General features: G+C 39.9%; 1 protein-coding gene across 6 annotated transcripts in view; it reads left to right on the top strand.

Annotated features, from left to right (window-relative positions):
• FBXW11 (F-box and WD repeat domain containing 11) overlaps positions 1–22439 on the top strand; it is a 138850-nt gene that overhangs the window by 33501 nt on the left and 82910 nt on the right. Inside the window, exon 2 of one of the 6 annotated variants that reach the window (XM_062188688.1) lies at positions 16424–16525. The exons of 4 other annotated variants lie outside the window; for them this stretch is intronic. In XM_062188688.1, coding sequence (XP_062044672.1) covers positions 16424–16525 — 102 coding nt within the window. Of the gene's footprint in view, positions 1–16423; positions 16526–22439 lie in introns of those variants that run through there. One more of the 6 variants, XM_062188687.1, reaches the window with a different exon arrangement.

A 22439-nucleotide genomic window follows, 5' to 3' on the forward strand; every position in this document is an offset into this window, starting at 1 on the left:
TCCTTAGGCCCCTCTGGACTGTGGTAGCTTCTCAGCCTCTCACGCTTTGATGAGTGTGATAGTTTTGAAGAGCACTGGTCAGTTGTCTTATAGGATGGAATTTGTCTGCTGGTTTTCTCATAGATATTTTATAATAGTTTTTGAATTCAGAATCCAGACTCATTTTATACAATACATATATATGATAGTATCTGAAATCTCTGAGTCTGTGAAGATTGTTGCTCATCTGTTTTTCTTGCATTTTATTTATTGAGGAAACTCAAGATGGTTAATTGTTCTGTATAACTTCCCACATTCTGGGCTTTGCTGATTTTGTTCTTATCTCTATATATTATTATCTCTATATTCTCTGTATATTATATTATAAATAATAATATATATTGTTATTATCTCTATATATACTGTTCCATTTTGTCCTTTTTGTGAGTTGGTAGCTAGATCTAGAGACTTGTTGCCTTTAGGTATAGCGTATATCTCTATTAAACCAAAGAAAACTTGTGCTCTTTCCATGGTCCCTTCTTCCTGTTTATTTCTTTGAAAGAGAATGAGAGAGAGAAAGAGAGGAGAGAGGAAGGATGTGAGGGAGGGAGAAAGGGGGAGGTCTTCCATCTGTTGGTTCACTCCCCAAATGACCAAAGCCAGGAGCCCCATCCTGATCTCCCACATGGGTGGTAGGGGCCCAAGTATTTGGGCCATCTTTCACTGCCTTCCCAGGCTCATTAGCAAGGAGCTGGATCAGAAGCAGAGCAGCTTCAAACTGGCACTCTGATATGAGATGCTGTTGTCTCAAGCGGTGGCTTAACTTAGTGTACGACAATTCTGGCTCCATTGTGCTCTTAATTGTGTTATTCTCCATTCTTTCCAAGTAAGCAATTATGGAAGAACCAGTGCATCTGTGCTTTTCTTTGAGTTAAAATCCTACATTCATTGATGGTAGATAGGGTGAGCAAAACTGGCCTGCAAGAAGGTCAAGTGTGGTTTTTACTCTTAGTAAAATCAGTGGTGACCTGTTTATGGCACTGATAAGCAATAAGAGGGTAACAGTCCTATCTTTTTTTTTTTTTTTCAACTTTTTCCTTTCTCTCAGTTTAAAAGTATAATGATTGTTGTTAGGTTTTAGTTTATTCCAAAAGGTGTATTTGCATGATTATAATGACACATGTAGGAACATAAAAGCAAAATAAATGTGGTGCAGCAAGTTAAGCTGTTGCTTGAAACAGATAGCCCATATGAGAGTGCTGGTTCTAGTCTTAGCTGCTCTGCTTCTGATCAGTTTCCTCCTAATGAGCCTAGAAAGGCAGTAGAACATGACCCAAGTACTTGGTTCCTTATCGTGCACATGGGAGACCTGGATGGAGTTGCTGGCTTCTGACTTCTGCCCGGCCTAGAGCTGGCTGGAGTGAACCAGGAGATGGAAGATCTTCTCTCTGTCCCTCTCTCTGTTGTGTTTTTCAAATAAACACATTGTTTTTTGTTTTTGTTTTTTTGTTTTTTTAAAGGAAAATGAAGGTGAAGGGAAAAACAAGTCAAGACAATAAGATTAGGGCAATAAGGAAACAGGGAAAAGTTATATACAATGCTTAGAAAAAGCTTACCTGTTATGGCAGGGAGGGGGGCAATTTGGGCTTTGCCTGTGATAGTGCTATTTTGTATTTAAAGTAGTCTGGTAGACTTCTGTAGTCTTAGATGATAAATACATTTGCTTCTCTAAGGTTATTTGTTTGCCATTTGTTCTTGGTAGCCTCATTGCTTAGTCCGAATGGAGTGTCTATAAAAATGTAGGTCAGGTTGCTCAGTGCTGGGTTTCAGAGGTCTTTGGAAAATCACGACTCACTTTTTTCATTGCACTTTCTTTTTGTAGTCTTCTTAAAGTTTTGAATAATTTATCTTAGAATTTTTTTCCTCTAGTATCCATGGTTCTCGTATGAACAGGAAATTTTGGGATTTTTTTATTTTGAACCCCCTTGTTTATCTGTAGAATAAAATGCCTTCATAGGAGAGTAAATATAAATTGAAGAGTATTTCATCTGCAGATTTTCATTTCTTTATGATCCAGGCTATGTCAGTACCTCTTTTGGGTTTCTCCTGTTTTATTTAAACTAAATTTTTAAGGTTTGCTATGATTTTCCAGCTGATAGTGGCAGAAAACCAAAATCAAAAGTGGTTTAAGTCCAAAAAGTAAATTTATAATTTGGAAATGCTAGAGGTAGATATATATTGAAGTTTTTCACTCATACTCTATGTGGTACTTCTGAGTACCAGCACCAAATTCTCACTTGAGTGGCATGGTAGCATCAGCAGCTCTAGGTCTCATCCATTTGTCAAGATTAGTAGGCAAGAGATTTTTTTTTCTTGTGGCTCCTGAGGAAATCTTGGGATTCAGCTTGGTTTGTGTGATCATCACTGAGTGGGTCAGTATGATTAGGGGACCTGGTGTCTACTGTCAGCCCCTTAACATTTTCACATTATATTCTTCTAGCCTGCTAGTCAGGTTTTTGATCTTCATAAAAACTTTCCTGGATTTTACATGTTAATTATTTGATAATTCAGTAAGTATCTATCTAGCTTCTCTTTCTAGGCACTATAAGGACCTGAAAATATTAAGCTTGTAAATTGGTAAATTATCTTACTGATTGCTCATAAATTGCTTTATTTTTATATTTTAGAACTAAAATTCTGAGTTTTACTTAAGTATAGTTTTGTAAGAAAATTTATTACTTTAAATATTTTCTTGTTTGTAGACCAGTTTTCGCTTTTGTAAGGGGGATTATTTTCAAAGTAAGAGTGATGTCACCCTGTCAGCCCCTTCCCCTCACCTCCCGGTCTTGGTAGTTGTTTCTGCCGTTTGTTTATAGACTTTGACTTCATCAGTGAAAAGAATTGTGGATTACAAATTGTTTTTTTCTAGAAATATCCCCATGATATTTGCCTTCTGATCGTCCTCTTAATTCTGTATTCTCCTGAGTTAGTGAAAAATTTATGGTGGTGGTAACATCTGTGTACGAATGTTTTGTAGAATATCTTGAGTGGTTGCATATAGCCAGGCCATTCATAAAGTTATTAAAACAATGGGATTGAACAAGGTTTTTGACAAAGAAGTTGATAAGCGGTCCAGTATCTCTTACATTTATGCTGGGCTTCTGTGTGGTGACTTCATTACTTCCTCTGTATGAGACGTTCCAGAGAGTTGGGGTCTACCCCTGTTCACATATACGTGTGCAAAGCAGTCTGTGACCCTGTGGAGATGTTGTGTTTGGCGGTAATTATCTGCTGTTGAGACCAGGTGCTTTCCAGGGAGTACGTGTAACAGCACAGGGTGAGAGACCTAGAGGACCTGCACTAGAAAAATATTTTGAGAACATGGGCAGAATGGTTTATAAGTTCCTTTTTGTCTCCAGAAGTCAGTGAAATCCCTGGCTTGAAGCGGCGACAACTTCCCTTACCCAGCGGCCTGCGGGAAACAGTGCTAAGAGGCCCAGAGTCGCCCTCGCTGTGCAGCAGACAGCAGGATCTCATACTGAGGCAGCCCGGCCTCTGGCTGAAGGACAGATTCTTTTGTTTTAGAGCCCAGTGGACTGTAAGGCACACAACTTCATTCTTATTTGAAACCAAGGTCAGCTTAGGATATGAGGACAAGAGACTGTATGAGACAGAAGAGTAAGTTTGGTGTTTACTATAAAATTAATTAAAGGGTGATAAATTGTGCCTCTTTATGTCTACATATTAGCTTTGACAGCCTACTTTTTGTGTTATTCCTACCACAAGGAACAAAATTTTAGATACCATTGTTTACTATATCTGTGTATGTATAAAATTTTAAACATTGAGACTACCGATTTTGAATATGTATTTATTTGATATAGGGGGTGGTCAAGTCTTGGAAAATAAATGTGTAGTTGAGAAATGAGCAGTTAGAAAAATGGCAGAAGGCTTTAAAAATGGTGTAAGATTTGAATTCAAGTGGCTCCTTAGTAGAGCCCACTTTCCATTCTTTAGATACTTATTCAGAGCTTGCTGTGAGATGGGGCTCATGTTAGATGGTAGAAGCTTTGAAAGTCTTTGGCAGTGACAAGTCTATGAAAGCTTTTTTTTAAATAAATAAATTTCTCTGTTTATTATTTGAGAGGCAGAGAGACAGATCTCCCATTTGCTGGTTCACTCCCCAAATGCCTACAGTGGCTGGGACTAGACTGGGCTGAAGCCAGGACAATACCTGTCTCCCGTGTGTGCAGAAACCCAATCATGAGCCTCACTGTTGCTTCCTAGTGTCTGCATTAGCAGGAATGCGGAATCAGAAGCTTGAGCCAGATGTTGAACCCAGGTCCTCCTGTGTGGGATGCCAGTGTCCCCATGTGATGTCTTGACCACTGACCAGATGTCTGCCCCAAGAATTCCTACATTGTTTATTGAAGCATATAGTGTACCTGGTATTTACAGTAAATTTTTTTGAATTAATAAACAGTTTAATTTTGAAAATTGTTTTATTTGAAAGGCAGAGAGATGGGGTGGAGGGATAGATCTCCTATCTGCTGGTTTACTCCCCAAGTGCCTGCAACAGCTAGAGCTAAGCCAGGCCAAAGCCAGGGGCCTGGAACTCCATCTGGGATCCAAGTTCTTGAGCCATCACTTGCTGCCTCTCAGGGTACACATGAGCAAGATGCTAGATTTTGTAGTAGAGCTAAGACTTGAACCTAGGAACTCTGATAGGAGATACAAGTGTCATTTTTCTTTTTCTAAGATTTATTTATTTATTTCAAAGGCAGAGATAGAGATCTTCCATCTACTGGTTCACTCCCTAAATGTCTGCAATGACTGGGGCTGGGCCAGGCTGCAACTAGGATCTGGGAGCTTTTCTGGATCTCACATGTGGGTGGCAGGGACCAAAGGATTCAAGTCGTCTCCCACTGTTTCCCCAGGCACATTAGCAGAGAGCTGGATTGGAAGTGGAGCAAGCAGCCAAGACTCCAGCCAGTGCCCATGGGAAGCTGGCGGTATAGGCTGCAGCCTAAGCTGCTGCCCCACAGCACTGGCCTCTGTAATGATGTTCTTTAAGTCATCTTCTTGAAAGTGTTTATCTCTAGCTAGAAAAATATGCGGATGCTCATTATATCAAAACAAAAAGTTCATTTTCTGTATGTTCTAATGTTTTTTTTTTTTTTTTTAATTTAAGATTCATTTAAGAGACAGAGAGACAATGAGACACACACACACACAAAAGGTAGGGAAAGAGGATGGGAGAGACAAACAGGCAGAAAGCTCCCAACTGCTGGTTCACTCCCCAAATTCCCGCTGGTGGCAGGAACTCAACTGCTTGAACCATCACCTTGCCTCCCAGGGTCAGCATTAGTAGGAAGCTAGAGTCAGGATATGGATATCTTAACTGTTAGGCTAAATACCTGCTCCTGGTATTCGTTCTAAAACATAGCAAACTTCATACTCTCTTCCATTAAAATAGGGTAAGAATTTTGGCTTGGTATGTTTGGTGGCAATCAAGATTTTGTGTATATATTTCCAGAAATTCTCCAGCTTTAGGTTTGCGCAGGTAGGCAGATGGACCAGGAAGGCATGCAGCCAGCACCTGAATAGGGTGCAGGTGCAGTATATTAGTCCATTTTTTTTTTTTAAAAAAGATTAATTGATTTATTTAAAAGACAGAGTTACAGAGAGGCAGAGTCAGACACAGAGAGATCTTCCGTTCACTGGTTCACTCGCAAATGTTCAAAAGGCCAGAGCTGGGCAGATCTGAAGCTGGGAGCCAGGAGCTTCTTCTGGGTCTCCCATGTAGGTCCAGGGGCCCAAGGACTTGGACCATCCTCTGCTGCTTTCCCAGGCCATAGCAGAGAGCTGGATCTGAAGTTGAGGAGCCGGTATTTGAACTGGTGTCTATTTGGGATGCTGGCATTTCAGGGGGTAGCTTTACTCACTTTGCCACAGTGCTGGCCCCTATTAGTCCATTTTTTGTTGCCATAACAAAATATCTGAAGCTGAATATTTTATAAAATAAAGACATTTATTTAGCTCACAGTTTTGGGGGCTGAATCTGCTCAGCTTCTGGTGAGGGCCTCATGGTGGAAGCACATTTAGAAGAAATCCTTGGTAAGAGAAGAAGCCAGAGACTGGGACGGGGCTCATCTTATATACAACCCCCTCTTGCAGGAACTAATCAGGGTCTCATTAGAACTGCATAAGTTCCAATGTGGTGATGCCCCCAGTGATTTTGCTACCTTGTGCTGTGACCTGTCTCTTAAAGCTTCTACCAGCACATCCCCCTCCTTTTTTTTTTTTTTTTTTAAGATTTATTTTATTTATTTGAAAGAGTAACAGAGAGAGGTAGAGCTGGAGAGAGGGAGAGGGAGAAGAGAGAGAGAGAGAGGTCTTCCATCTGCTGGTTCACTCCCCAAATGGCTGCAATGGCCAGAGCTGAGCTGGTCTGAAGCCAGGAGCCAGGAGCTTCCTCGGGGTCTTCCACGTGGGTGCAGGGCCCCAAGGACTTGGGCCATCTTCCACTGCTTTCCCAGGCCATAGCAGAAAGCTAGATCAGAAGTGGAGCAGCCGGGACTTGAACTGGCACCCATATGGGATGCTGGCACTGCAGGTGGCGGTTTTACTCACTGCACCACAGCGCCAGCCCCTCTACCAGCTCTTAATGCCACCGCACTGGCAACCAAGTCCCCTGCATGTGTACCCTTCAGGGACAAACCACATCTGCACCATAGCACAGGTAAGAGGGGAAAGATGGATTAATGCAGGATGGGGATAGGCGTTTTGATACCGACGATGAGAGCAGGTGTCTCCAGATCTTAGATAATGTCTTAAAAACAAGGTTGGTCAGTTCTCTCACCTGGGTGTCCTCTCAGGAGTCATGCAGTATACAGCATGGATTGTTGTACATTTAGAAGTGACAGCCTTATAAGACAGAACACCATTTCTTAAAAGTTTTCTGACTGGATATCCTTGGTTAACTGTCTATAGACCACCGACATTGAAATGGATTTAGAGTGTCTTTGTCAGCTCAGATAACTGATAACTGCCTTAACCCCACCTGCTCTCCAGATTCTTTGAAGGAGAATGAGATTCTTTGAAGGAGAATGACCTGGCATCACGGGGCAAGTTGCTGTGAGCAGATCTGCCGAAATGCCCGTATTCTGTTTGAGGTGGCCTGGAGGAGAGAGGCTTGAGAAGCTTGGGTGCTTTATTGCTAATTATACATTGGCTGCATTTGAAAAGATACAATAGGCAGAAAGAATAAAATAAAAATCACTTGTAGTTAATTCTGGATGTTTTTGAATATTTTGTATGTATTAAATAAAAATGGGATCATAATATAAGATCTGATTTATTGTCTTTATTCACTTAAAGTTCCTGGGCCTCTTCTAGTGTGTTGGAACTTTGTTTTCATATACTGTGAACTTTTTTCCTGTCTATAAATATAAGTAGATTTCTGCCTGCTGAAAATACAATATTCTGCTTTGTAGTTATGTCTAATTTCTTGAAACAGCCCCTATTGTTGGTGTTTTTCCTTTGCTGTTGTGAACAGTGAAGTGGTGAACATCTTCTTAGCTGTATTTCTGGAAATATCTTAATTTTTTTCCTTGACAGCATTTCTTACATGTGAAATTGCTGAGTCAACTGATGCGCACGTTTTTCTCTTCTTAAATATGTACTGTGAGGTTGCACACCAGAGATTGTACCAATTACACCCCCTTCAGCAGTGTAGATGAATGACAAGTTGACAGGATTTGAAAATAAATGAGGGGAACTTGCTATTTTAGGAAGTTTAATATCAAGCAGAGGAAATGGCAGGCAACGTTCATTCGGGAAGAAACAAAGGTTCTGGAGTCAGATAGAATTCAGTTCTGCTACTTTTGATCTCTGACAAGTTATTTGATATCTTTCACAATCAGGCCTCTGTAAAACTTGGATTCCTGTCTGCCCATTGGAGGTGTGGGAATGGAAAAGTATGTTATGGTATAGCTCTACAGTTCTGTTTGCATCCCCTTCCAATTTGATCTTATTTTTTGGAAATTTTCATAACATTGATCATTTTTCTTGAAAATGAAGTTAAACTTAGAGTTGAGTGGTTTTCCTTAGTGCTGAACAACAGTCCTAATAGAACCACAGATGTTAACTGACAAAGGCCCAGATGTACTTAATTAAACTGTTGTTAAATTCTGTCTAGTCTCAGGATTTATGGATCTTGGATAAACTCCATTGGGATTGTGTTCAGACTGATCTGACTTGGAGCTTGCTGGGGGAATCTGTAACTCCTTGGCAAGTGAACCTCAGACTGGTCCTAGCACAACTGAGGACCCATGTGGCTATGCCGGAAATAGATTATTTTGTTACATCCTGTTCTGTGTCATGCTGCTTAGAATAGAGATGCCACTTCCCCCTCCTACATCTAATCCTTCTCCTCTCCAGGTTCTGTGAGAGCTCTGAAAAGCCTGGTGACATTTTTGAATCATGGATGATGATAGTTGTGAAATGGACAATTTGATTTTTTTCCTTTGAATTTCCTCAGGAATAAAACACTATGATTTTGATATTCACTGCTCTTTCTGAGGGTTACTAGGGAAAATATTTTTTCTAGCACTTAGCATTTTAACTATAGATGTTTAAGATAAGCTCCAAATTCTTCGGAAAAGAATGTGTTTTTATTTGAACTGTCAAGTTACTGTTGATAATTAAAATAATGTATCACTTTAAATTACATAAGGTAGTGTTCGAGTATTACATAAGTATTAAGTGGTCACTGGCCAAAAAAAATCAGAAAATGTGGGCGCATACAAATTTAAAAGAAACTGCCTTTTATCCAGGTCTCAAAGAGGACTGTGAAGATCATATTGGTTTTGTTAGCTTGTGGGTTCTGGTGTCTCATGTGCTCTTTCAAGATAAAATAATTGTTTGAATATTAGAATAATTTTCAAAAAGAGATTGTGTTTAAGGAAAGTATGGTGTAGGGCTCTGAGTCCTGATTCCACTATTGTTTGCCTGTGTTCTTCTAAAACTTGGCAGATAGTAAACTTTGGTTTTCCTCATTCTTCTCATACTTCTTTTCTCCCCTTTCTGCTTCCTTTTCACCATGACCTTTTCTTCCCATCAAGTGTATCTCAGCCTGAAAATAACCTGTGCTGTAGGGTATAGCAAATGACAAATAAGTATATGATTCTGGAATATAGGTGAAAAGAGTTAAACAATTAACTTTCTTGGTTATGTGTCATATGTTTATTGTCAAATTCTGATATAATAAGATCTTATATAGATAAGAAGGTGTTTTACATTTGAAGGCCATGGGCCAATATTCAGTTCTTTAAAAGACTTTGAAAAATGCCTTTAAATTGTGAGTTAATGTTTATTCTACAATGTGAATAATATATAGTGGTTTATTTCCAAAACAGTACAATTCAACATTTATACATGTACATTATTGAAATGTCACATTGTACCCCATAAATATGTCCATAAGAAATATTTAATATATGTCATATATTGCAAATGTAGTATACTATGTAACATATTTTACTATGTGTTAATAAGAATGAAAATATATGTAGCAAAGCAATACAATTATTTTGGTGATAGTTTGCCATTTCTTATAAATTGCCATCAAACATTTTAACAACAGAAACTTAGGTTATGAATTTTAGAAAACTTTTTTTTTTTTAAAGATTTATTTTAAAGTCAGATTTAAAGCGAGAGAGGGAGAGACACAGAAAGAGACAGAGATTGATCTTCCATCTACTGGTTCACTCCCCAGATGACCACAATGGTTGGGACTTGACCAGGCCAAAGCCAGGAGCCAGGAATCAGGAGCTTCATATCAAGATTTCCTTTCTATGAGCTCCTGAGGTTAGGATGCCATTTTCAGGGAGCTGGATTGGAAACAGAGTGGCCGAAACAGGAACCAGCATCCATATATCGGATGCTGTTTTTGCAGGAGATGCCACAACACTGGCCCTGGAAGACCTAAGTTGTTGTGGTCTTATTTCTATTACAAATATTATTGCATCTTGAAAAGCAACAGTCAGAGATGTGAGATACAATAGGCTAATTCCTAATTCTGGTTAACATCAGTGCTTGCTCTATTTGCCTTAAGGTGAGGACAGTCTTCAGCAGAAACTGAATGGAGAGTCTGTAGCCATCCAAGCCAGCATTCCAGAGCCGGAGCTGTGTATGCTCCTGAGCCCTTCTACTGCGGGATTCTTCAGGATCCTCCCCATCCTGGCTTGGGAGTCCTAGAGCAGAAGGTGTAATTGCCAAATGGTTGCTGTGCAGATCTTTATTTTACTCCCCCCTGTGTCTGGTAGCCCCCATTGTATTATCAAGGCACTCTTTGTTTTATAGCCTATCAGTAGAGGTAGTGAAAGTTTTATGGGAAAAAAGGACGTAGATTGAGTATGAAATTTGGTAAGTACTGGTCCTTGTGTCTCCTTTTTGTAGCCCTTCTGAACATACACGTTGGCTATAAAACACAAATGGGGTACTGTCCTGTAGGTTCTCTAGGAGGCTTACCTTTCTCAGTCCATCCCCCCCCCCTTTTTTTTTTTAAAGATTTATTTACTTGAAAGGCAGCATTACAGAGAGAGAGAGAGAGAAAGGGAGAGGCAGAGAAAGAGGGCAAGAGACAGATAAATCTTCTATCTGTTGGTTCACTTCCTAAATGGCCACAACAGCCAGAGCTGGGCCAGGCTGAAGCCAGGAGCCAGGAGCTTCATCCAGGTCTCCCATGTGGGTGCAGGAGTCCAAGGACTCGGACCATCTTCCACTGCTTTCCCAGGCCATTAGCAGGGAGCTGGATCAGAAGTGGAGCAGCTGGGACTCAAACCAGCACTCAGGTGGGATGCTGACACTGCAGGCGGAGGCTTTACCGGATGCACCAGAACGCTGGCCCCTCTTCTCTTCAAATCCTGCTTTGCTGCAGCTGCCACGGGTCATTCCCCTGCTTAAACATTTGAGTAGCTATCAGGGCCTCTAGTAGTGGTTTTTTTGATGTCTCACATGAAAGAATGAAAAGACTCAGAAATTCTTACTATATAACAAAATTCAGAGTATGTCTAAAAAAATCTGATTTTTTGCCTTATTTACTTCCACCCTTTATCACTGGATTAGTGTTGAACGGACATCATTTCTTGCCTTTGGCAAATGATCCTCACTTGTTCTACAAAACATGGAGTCTTTGTCAGTTTGAGTTGGCTGTGGCTTGATATGCCTTACGTCTTAGTTTCAGAACCTCACCCCCGCCTCCACTTCTCGGTGTATAGCATGACTCACTTCTATTCTCTGACAGATACTGTTGAAACAATATTGTATGCTGAGTTGCAGGAAAAAAGTCTTGTCTATGTTGGTATAAAGTTGGGTGGCCACCTGGGAAGCGCTGGTGGCTGTTTATTGGTAGACTGTAGCACACATTTAAAGAGATGTTGTCTTTTTACAGGATGAAGTTCCAAGTTCTGCAGAACACTATAGGAGAGACTTCTGTGATTTGGCCCTTCCCTGTCTAAGCTTTCCTCATCTCATACTTAGAATATTTTAATGCTTAGTTGATCGATGATCCTTGCATACAAGGGATGTGTCATGTCTTAGTTCTTTGGCTTTGCTTATGCTATTTATTCAGCTTGGAATGTCTTTCTCTTTGTCTTCCAGCTGCTTCTTACTCATCCTTTATGGTCTAGTTCAAGCAGCTTCTTCCTTTGGGTGGCTTAGGGTTATGTGTGTGTGTGTGTGTGTGTGTTTATACTATATATCAAGATTTCCTTTCTATGAGCTCCTGAGGTTAGGATGTCTTAAATGCTTAGTTGTATGTACAGTAGAATTCAGATAAGTTTTTTGTTAAATGGAACAGTGTATTTGAGCATGATTGGAGTTAGAAGAACCTGATAATGACAATAACCTATGGAAAGAAGATTAAAGAAAAAGATACGGGGGAGGAGGGATAGAACACGTGTAATATGGCAGATTTCTAAATCAGAGTAACATTAGAGAGATTATTATCATAAAATACCTCTCTCTGGGTAGCTTTAAAAAGAATTGCCCCTTTGAGAAGGAAACCAGGACAGGAGACTCAAAACAACCCCATCTAGAGACAGACTGAAGTTAGCTTTTGTGAATACTTCTTCAAACAGCCAGTCAGAAGACAAGGTGCCTGCAACTACTTTTTCCTTTTGATCTGTAGTTCCCATGGCAATAGGAAGAGAAGCTAGGGTATTTCCTACCTCTTTTAATAAAACTTTTTGCTTTTGAAAAATGTGAAACAGCTGTTATTCTTCTTGCCTTTGAACATGGTATTTCTTGACAGGATGGTACTATGATTTTTATTTATACAGTGAATATGGCAAAATTAATAAGCACTATCAGTTTCCTTGGTGGTGTTTCTTCAGGCTTTATGGACTTACAAGTATAATCAATTAATTTGGATATTTGCTGTTAATATCAAAACCTGTTGTGGATCATTTCCTGTTCCCTATGAACACTCCTAAATTACAATACTGGTCATTACAAATTGCTAAATAGGAAATTGTGATAAGGCTTTGTTGGAGGATTTCTACCTCGAGGCTTTTCTTGAGTATACCCAGTATGACCCTGTGGGGTTTCTTTTGAGCTTAAAGCTGAAGTTTTCGGAGGAAAGAGACTTAGCTTCCATTGTTGTTTGGCTTCATAAGTAGGTCAGTAAGTGTTTTTTAAAATTGATATAAGTAACCATGATATGGGGGAAGTTCTTCAGATCTTTTTTAAACAGCAGTTCCAGGAGCTTAAAGATAGACCACTGTTAGCTTAAAGAAAGAAGAATAAGAAAAACAGAGATAATCGTTTAAATTGTCACTATAGCTAATATATAGAAATCTTCTTTTTTAATTTAAAGCATTATGGATAATAGTTATTTCAGAATAGTCAACATGGGTTTCCATGCGAAGCTCCTAAATTTAAAATTACAAGCTTCAAGAATCACTGTTGTGATCCTAGTTGCATTTTAATGCTCTTAGGTTGATAAATGTGGAACTTTTATTTTTATCCATTATTATTTCAAAATTGGATCAATGTCCATTCTGGTCCATTAGTCCTAAGAGGAAGCTTGTTTAGGCTAGCAGGTGCAGACTTCCATATTAAAGAGAATATATTTCCTAGAGTGGCATTTTCTGTTGAGTAAAGACTATTTTTCTGTAAATGTGATTGGTCACTTTGCACCAAAGTAATTGAGATCAGACTCTTAGAGGGTCCTTTTAAAAACCTTTTCTTGAATATACAAGTTCAATATCAAGCTTTAAAAAAGCTTTTATGCACCAAGCTTGTAATAATGTTGAAATTAAGTTTACAGAAGAGTTTCTGTGTATTGCTTTCCAAATTTTTTATATCGAGTATTGATTAGGTTATTATATAGTTGGAAAACCTTGGGAAGATCACTGTTTTTCCCTGGGCTTCAGTTTCTTTACCGCTCATCTAAAATCAGGGGTAGGAGGTTAGACTAAATTACATTAGGGGGAGAAATGTTTGGCACAGCAGTTAACATGATGCTTGGCACCCCATATCCCTTGCCCCGGTTCAGAGTGACAGAGTTCAAGTCCTAGTTCTGCTTCCTATTATGTCTTCTTGCTAATGCACACTTTGGGAGATAGTGATTGATGGCTAAAGTACTTGGGTCCCTGACATCCACGTGGGAGACCCAGATGGAGTTCCTGGCTTCTGGCTTGGGACTGGCTGAGCCCTGTGTTGTGGGCATTTCAAGAGTGAATTGGCCGGCGCCGAGGCTCAATAGGCTAATCCTCCGCCTGGGGCGCTGGCACACTGGGTTCTAGTCCTGGTCGGGGCGCCGGATTCTGTCCCGGTCGCTCCTCTTCCTGTCCAGCTCTCTGCTGTGGCCCGGGAGTGCAGTGGAGGATGGCCCAAGTGCTTGGGCTCTGCACCTGCATGGGAGACCAGGAGGAAACACCTGGCTCCTGGCTTTGGATCAGCGTGGTGCGCCGACCGCAGTGCGCTGGTCGCATCGGCCATTGGGGAGTGAACCAACGCTAAAGGAAGACCTTTCTGTCTCTCTCTGTCCCAAAAAAAAAAAAAAAAAGAATTGACGCATGGAAGATCTTTCTCTGTTTTTGTCTGCCTGTCATATAAAATGAAAATAAAGAATATAAAAAGCTCTTTAAACCGTTCCTTCCAGTTCTCCTAGGCTGTGATTTTTCTTTTTAACTTATTGAATGTGAAACATGGCCTTAAAAATTTTAGATCTTACTTGCAGAATCTAATCAAGGTATAGTATTTCATGCTTATATGATTTTTACCCTTTGAGGCAAATACAAATGAAATGTTACAGAGGAAATTTGACTATTTTTACTGAATAAATGAAAATCAGTTTACAGATGAGCTTTGATGTTAATTTGGTGTCTGTTTCTGAATGCAGTATAATCCTTAAACTCCATCCTTCTGAGTTATTCTGTGATTTGGATAATTAGAAAGATTCCAAAAAGGACACTTTAATTGAGGTACAAGAATCTTAGGAGTTTATTTAAATTACAGAACCCATGTAATATAAATATATAATGGACCTTTTCTTTGCTCATCCACTTCTGATGTATGTTATGGAAACACTCTGTTTATTATAACAAGCATGTGCCTGAGTATCTCTGAATAGAGAAACGTCGTATAGTGGAACAAAAATTTGCTTAGAATCAGACAGAATTAACCTCTGGTCCTTTTTGTGCTGTTAGTTAACCCTGTGTACCTTGAACCAGGATCTTCTTTCCTGATCATCAGTTTCCTTATCTGTAAAATGGAACAGCACCTTTCTTACACGGGTCATCATGAAAGTTTACGATGTTCACTGTCTGCCGTATTACAGGAGCTCTGTAAGTGGAGCTGCTTCATTGTATTCAGCAAACGTTTATTCAGCACCATTTCTGTAGTTGGTACTCTAAACTAGGAAACCATGGGGCAACAGAACAAGTCTGGGAATCTCAGGGGTGTATGGCTGCCATATTGGCTGTGGTAAGCTTTGGAATAAAGGCACACATTGGAAACGTGGCATTTTCATTGTTACCAGAAAGCTGCATTTTTTAAAATTCCATTTGGTTTCTCTGCTTTTTTTTTTTTATTTCTTTTTAATATCTTTTCTGAACAGTCTTAGTATTCCTACGTTGTAGGTAAGATATAACTGGTTAATGGCAAATGCTTGCAGGTCTGTCTGATGCAGGCAAACTTGTCTTCGTTTAGTTTGTGGTTGGGGTCATCTTAGACTTTGCCCACAAAGCAGAATGTTTTGACAAGGAAAGTTATTCTGGGATAGTAAGTGTAAACCAGGACTGTCTCAGGCAAATGAAAATGTTTGCCCATCCTAATTATAGCTAGGATCAACAAATTTACGAGCTTGCGTCTAAAACTTTCAGAGTATTTTTGGTGAACCCAAACACTCATTTTCAGTTTTTCTTTCATGATTATTTCTCGTGCTATAGTAAGTTAATTGACGTTAGATCTGAAAAAATACTGCGTACTGTAAATAGTCTGATGGTTGTTAAGTACTAAACGTGTTTGTTTTTGTATTTTACTTTTTAATCTTAGTTTCTTTAAAACCAGCTGGCTTTTAAAGGACAATGGAAAAGAGTAAATGAAATGAGCTTTTAATTCTTTGTCCTGTCACATGAGCTTGATAAACAAAGTCCAGGATGAAAATCATGACATTCTAAAGTTTTTCCTTTAGAAAGGCAGACATGTGGATGACACCAAAAGTCAGATGTGGTTTTAAGCAGCTTTTTACTATCTGTTACTCTTAATCTATCACTTATCTTGCTTGTTTCTTTTGCCCTATTGTCTGAATCTCCTGTGATTGGATGTTAGGCACCAGTGCAAAACTACTCATGAAAAAAGTGATCCAAATTTCTAGGATAGCCTATGGAAGGAACTTGGGTTTTGGTAGCAAACTAAAGTTTAAAATTCTGGCTCTCCTGTCCTGCTGTGTGTCCTTGTGCAAATCACTTAATCTCTGAGCTTTAATTTCCTTACACTGTGGTGTGAGGATCAAATAATACATGGAGTGCATGGCACATAGTTGGTTCTTAAGCTATGAAGGCAATTATGATTTATGGCATAGACCAGTTACTGTTACTTTTATGACATTGTAGTCACACTCTCACTACTAATCTTGTTTGTATTCAAACTTTCACAGTTCTGTTTGGTGGGTTTTTATTTAAACTTTCTCTCTCCCTCTTGATTCTGTTCACTGTATCCTGAGAAATTAGTGGCTGGCAGCTGAAGCCTCCTCTCCTAGGACAGAAAGTGGGCCCTCTCCCAAGGTTTTAGTAAGGGACCTACCCTGTCCTCCAGATTGCCACGGGTGCACCCCCTGCCCCAACTAACATTCAAGTTGCCTGTGTGAAGGAGTGATTTGTTGCGGCCGGCCTCTAACTGCTTCTTCTCTTCCTTCCTTTTTGTCATCCTGCAGTGTTCTGTGCCAAGGTCTTTGTGGCTAGGCTGCGCCAACCTGGTAGAGAGCATGTGCGCACTGAGTTGCCTGCAGAGCATGCCCAGTGTCAGATGTCTCCAGGTGCCTCTCTTCTTTCTTGTTGTAAATGTGTTTTTACGTATGCCATGAACATTTGTTGAAACTTGCAGTAGTGTGTTTAATCCAATGTTAAGTCTGCTAAATGTTCTGTGTAACCCTCTGCTTTCCTCCAGCCTGGGTGCCCCGCATGGAGGAGTTAGTACCAAGAGGGGCCCTTCTGAGCAAGTGGGGCTCCTGCTGGGCCATGTCCTGCTCCCCTTTTTCTGCTCCTGCTTTTTACTCTTTCCTCCTGACCTTGAAGTTGTGATTCTCATGTTTAATAGCTGTGCATGTGCCATTAAAAAAAAAAAAAAAAAAACCCAAAAAGCAAAAACAAAACCCTGCCACTTTCCATTTGGCTGCCTTTTCCAGTCGGTTGAGTTGGGAGGGTTCCTAATTAAAGTGTTGATTTTTTTTTTCCTATTTTGAAACTCATCCTTTTGGTTTGCTTTTTTCTCCCTCATTCAAAAAAGAAGCAAGGAGGGAATCCTTAATGGTTTGAAGTCTCAAATTGAAGTCATAGCTTTATGCTGCCAATACCTATCAGTATGGGCCGCCTCCCAGATGCCACATCTGGTGCCTGTCCTCAGGGTCCACCCAGTTTTCCAGGCTGGGGCTGGCAGAGAATTCCACAGATAAAAGTAAAACTTTTGGGGGGACTGAGGGATGGGAAGGGGTTGCTCAGGACAAAACTTTAATAGGAGTGCAGCTGGTGGTGACCTGGCTTGTTGGGATGGTTTCTAAGAGAGCCAAGGCAGAAGATTACCGTGGCTGTATTTGTGAAGCTCTGTTGCAAGAAAGCATGAGTTTAATTACATATGGTTTCAGTAGCAATATTCAGTTTCCATCACTGCATAATCCACAGTTTGATATTTCTTTAAAAAGCAATAATTAAATTGCTGGTGTCCAGTAGAGATTGCCATATTTTAGGAAAAGAGGTTGAAATGAAGATATGAGCTAGAGTGGTATTATTGGTGCTGTGGGTAACTGCTCTTTCTAGAATAGCTTTCTTTTCACATTTATAGTCTTGAATGGCGCTGGGGGGCTAGGGAGGAGGAACTGTTCTTGCAGATGGGGCTGGGTCAGGCATTTTATTTACTTGTGGGCAAACACTCTGAGTAGCATTGATGTGGTTATTGATTCGAATAGCTTTATTTAGAGCACTGTACTGGAACCTCACTAATGCAATTAACTGGGGAAAGTAAATTCTATACAAGTCCCAGTCGTCTTTAGATTCTCTGTAAAAAGGTGGGTCACAAGTTCCAGGACGTGGGAATTGGGTGTTGCAGTGAGGCTCCAGTGTGAGGCCTGTGTTTGGAAAGCAGCTTCCCCATATTCAATGCAGCTCTAACAAGATGCTCTTGAGATGGCAGACATAGCTGCATGTGCTCTCCTTGGTGCTGTATAATGGATATTTGCATTATAATCATGGTGTGCATCTGTGTCTCTAGTTTCTGAAAATGTTCAGTTGCTTTTTTTCCAGAACTGGAAATTTAAGTAGGGGAAGACTTGTAGTTGTTAATGAGGTTTGGTGTACAGAGTGTTTTTATTGCATTCAGTTGAAAGTAATTGACCAATGGAAGGCATCATTCAATATATTTTAGTAGCCGTATTGTGAATTCTCTGGAGGTGGGGTGAGTGGGAGGAAGTGTGGATTCTTACCTTGTTGAAAATGGAAAGCCAACTGTGTTAAAAGTTCTTTGACTCATCTCTTCCTGTGAAAGTCATTTATGAGCGAAAAAAAAAAAAAAAAAAGAAATGTTGCCTTTATGGCCCTTGGTTTAGTGAATGGAGCAATGTTGTTCTTAGAGGTATGTAGGAAATTTTGTTTATTTTTACTAGCATTTAATTAAGGTACATAGCACAGTAAATGAATTAAGTACTCAGCTGATTGGAGTTAGCAAATCATTACTCTGTTTTGTTCCTCCTGTGAATGGAAAGTAATCATGTAGTAATGAACCTGAAAGAATTCTTTCCACTCAGTTGTTTTACATATATATATATATATATATAGACAGGCAGAGTGGACAGTGAGAGAGAGAGACAGAAAGATCTTCCTTTTGCCATTGGTTCACTCCCCAATGGCCACTGCGGCTGGCGCATCTCGCTGATCCAAAGGCAGGAGCCAGGTGCTTCTCCTGGTCTCCCATGGGGTGCAGGGCCCAAGCACTTGGGCCATCCTCCACTGCACTCCCGGGCCACAGCAGAGAGCTGGCCTTGAAGAGGGGCAACCGGGATAGAATCCGGCGCCCCAACCGGGACTAGAACCCGGTGTGCCAGCGCCACAAGGCGGAGGATTAGCCTAGTGAGCTGCGGCACCGGCCTGTTTGTTTTTTTAAATAAAAACCTGCACATGGATTTTCATTCTTACTTTTTCTTTATTTTCTCTCTCTCTCTTTCTTTTTTTTATTGTTTCAATGCCAGCATTCTTCCTTTCTGCTTCCATCCTGTCTCCACACTATACTAAAATTCAGTGCCTTCATTTGGGTTTGGGATTTCAAAGAGTATCTGTTGCTTATATGCTACAGCTTTGGTTTATCGTAAAGATGACTCTTCTTGACATTGTGTACCTCTGAACAAGCTCATCTGGAACAGGCCTGAGAGGAGAACAAACAGAGCCTGATTGGTTTTGATTGGCTCTGGAGTTCCACAGAAGCTCACCTTTAAAATTGCCACATTGGGTCCACTAATAGTCACAGTGGCTTGTCTGGCTGAATTGGTAGACCTTTTGGTAAAGCAGGAGTGATGAAAGATGTTTTTTTTTTTTTTTTAGGAATAATTTTGCTAACTCCAGTTTTTGCCATCTGTGAGACAGGAAAAAGGATAACAGAGACTGAGATATAAACCAGCCACTTACAGCTGTTCTCGGCGCTTCACATACGTTAGCTTTACTTCCATTTTTCTGGTGTGGAAAGTGAAACTGAGGCGATGTGTGCTGTTTGACTCAAGTTAGTATTTATGTGAGTGTGAGCTGGTGGAATTGACATTTGAATTCTCCATCCACCTGATTTCAAAACTGGTTTTCCTCCCTCTTACACTGGGATGCCACTTTTCTGAGTTTTATATCTTAGTTTTGTTTGTGGAAAACTTACTATTGATATCTGGTATGTGGTTTGTTTAGTTATTATTTTTCTGAAAATAAAGGGATACCTTCCAAATTCTATAGGGATTAAAAAAAAAAAAAAAAAAAGCATTCCTTTTGCTAGAACGAGTGCTCCTGAATCTTAAAGCTGGTAAAATTCCTGAATGGACTTTCTGCAGATTTAATTCCATGAATATTTACTGAGCAATTGGTACGTGCCAGGGCCTCTGCTGGTGTTGGTCATATAAAAATGAACAATTCAGGCTTGTTCCCTACTCTGAAGGAGCCCATTGTCGAAAGCAAACATGTGAATGAAAATCCAAACTGAACTGCAAATGGAGTCTGTGTGTGCTTGTGTGTGTAAAACTCTGGAATTAGCCAAACCTGTGTTTGTTTTTAAATATTTTAATTTTCATTTTTATTTGAAAGAGAGTTACTGATCTTCCTTCCATTGGTTCACTTTGCCATTCCCCACATACTTGCAACAGCAATGGCTAGGCCAGGCTGAATGCCAGGAGCCCAGAACTCAATCTGAGTCTCCCATGTGGGTGTCAGGGACCTAAATACTTGAGTATCACCTGCTGCCTCCCAATGCATGCATTGTGGGAAGCTGAGCTGGGTCTTGAACTGACACTCTGATATTGGACTTGGGTGTCCCAAGCAGCTTCTTAACTATTGGGCCAAATACTCACCCCTTATATGTGTTTTTAAAACAATGTAAGGCCCGGCACCACGGCTCTCTTAGTTAATCCTCTTCTTGCAGTGCTTGGGCCCTGCACCCGCATGAGAGACCAGGAAGAAACACCTGGCTCCTGGCTTCGGATAGGTGCAGCACCGGCCGTTGGGGCTATTTGGGGAGTGAACCAATGGAAGGAAGACCTTTCTCTCTGTCTCTCTGTCTATAACTCTACCGGTCAAAAAACAAACAAACAAACAAAACCAATGTGAACCAGTTTAAAACAGTGTGAACTAGGACTAACTCTCTACATATTTTCAAACAGTTTACTGAAATATGCAGATATCTCTGAACCAAATACAACTGAGACAATATTTCATTTGCTTCAGATACCCAGATTCGATCAGTTGATTGTTGTATCAGATAATCAAGAGTTCAAACCATGTAGAGTATTGATTAGCCAAGATGCTTGTGGCATGAGGATAACACCAATGTTAATGATAGTATTAGTTATTTTCCAGCTTGTTTTTGTGTGTTTAACTCTAGGCACTAGATTATATCATTTGATCCCTTATGGAGAAGGTGTCTTTTAATGTATGGATTATTTGAAAAATATTTATTTATTTGAAAGGTAGATATGGAGGGAGAGGTGGAAAGGGGAGGTGGGGTAGGGAGAGAGAGAGGTAGAGATAGAGAAATAGAGAAACAGAAAAACACTAACGTTCTTTCATCCAAAAGGGGCACTATGGTAGGCTCCCGCGTTAGAACAGTGGCTCTCTGGGACATTTAAAACAGTTGTTACAGTCATCACCAGCACTTAATAACATAGAGCACCTGCACAGTTTGATGGATTCCTCCCTGTAGGTGCCCCTTTCCACCCTGCCTGCCCTAGAATAGCTCTGGATTTATTTGTTTTACGTGATGGGATTGTTAAGGTGATTTTATTTTAAAAAATATCTACTATGGGAATTTCTAGACACAAACAAAAACAAAGAGAATCATTCAATTTAATCTTGAGATTTTTTAAAATTTTGCTATTCTTAGTTCCACTTTCTTTCACCTTTTTTTTTTCTGGTATGTTTTAAAGCAGCTCTAAGATGACTTACAGAGTTTGAATAATCACTATTTTATGTCAGCATTTAAAAAGTTTTAAATAAGGCTCAAGAAATTAAAAACAACCCAGTTAGTACCGAAAGGTATCAGAAGACATGTAGAGTTTCCTTTGGTCCCAGGTCTCACTGAACAGTTTCCCGTGATCATTGTAGACTAACTCTTTAAAAAATATGAATAGAACCATATTGTATATTTTATTCTTCAGTCAGTAGTGTGCATTGACCATCTTTCCATGTCAGCATATGAAACCAATTCTACTCTTTTCTTTGAAGCTGTAGTACTTTCTATCCAATTTTTTAAAAATCTTTTTCCAAATAACAACCAGTTCCCTATTGAAGAACCATTAGAAGGCAATTTTTTTGATATTGTAGGCACTTTAGTAGTTTAATTGTTCATGTATCTTTAGGTTTGCATGATTATGTTTGTAGAGTAAATTCCTAGAAGTACAATTGCCTGGCCAAAGAATATCAATGTTTTATGATTAATTATCTGATTACAGAGAAATTTAATCCCTCTTTTTCAACCCACTCCTCCAAGATTCCTGATGAGACAGTACATACATAAATATGTATGTATTGGCCATTTCTTGTTTTATGAATTACCCTTTCTTCTTTGTCAGTTTTTCTATTGATGGATTCGTTAAAAGTTAACTTGTAGGAATTTTTTCTTTTCTTTTTTAAAAAAGATTTATTTTTTTATTTGAAAGTTAGAGTAACAGAGAGAAGGAGAAGAGAGAGAGAGAGAGAGAGGTCTTCCATCCGCTAGTTCACTCCCCAATTGGTCACAAAAGCCAGAGCTGCACCGATCTGAAGCAAGGAGCCAGGAGCTTCTTCCAGGTCTTCCACACAGAAGCAGGGCCCCAAAGACTTGGGCCATCTTCTACTGCTTTCCTAGGCCACAGCAGAGAGCTGGATCAGAAGTGGAGCAGCCGGGACTTGAACCGGCACCCATATGGGATGCCAGCACTGCAGGCGTGGCTTTACCTGTTAAGCCACAGCGCTGGCCCCAGAATTCTTCAAGTATTTAAGTATTAATGTCATTTATTG

Source organism: Lepus europaeus, chromosome 4 (genome assembly GCF_033115175.1).
Source record: "Lepus europaeus isolate LE1 chromosome 4, mLepTim1.pri, whole genome shotgun sequence".
Lineage (NCBI taxonomy): Eukaryota > Metazoa > Chordata > Mammalia > Lagomorpha > Leporidae > Lepus > Lepus europaeus.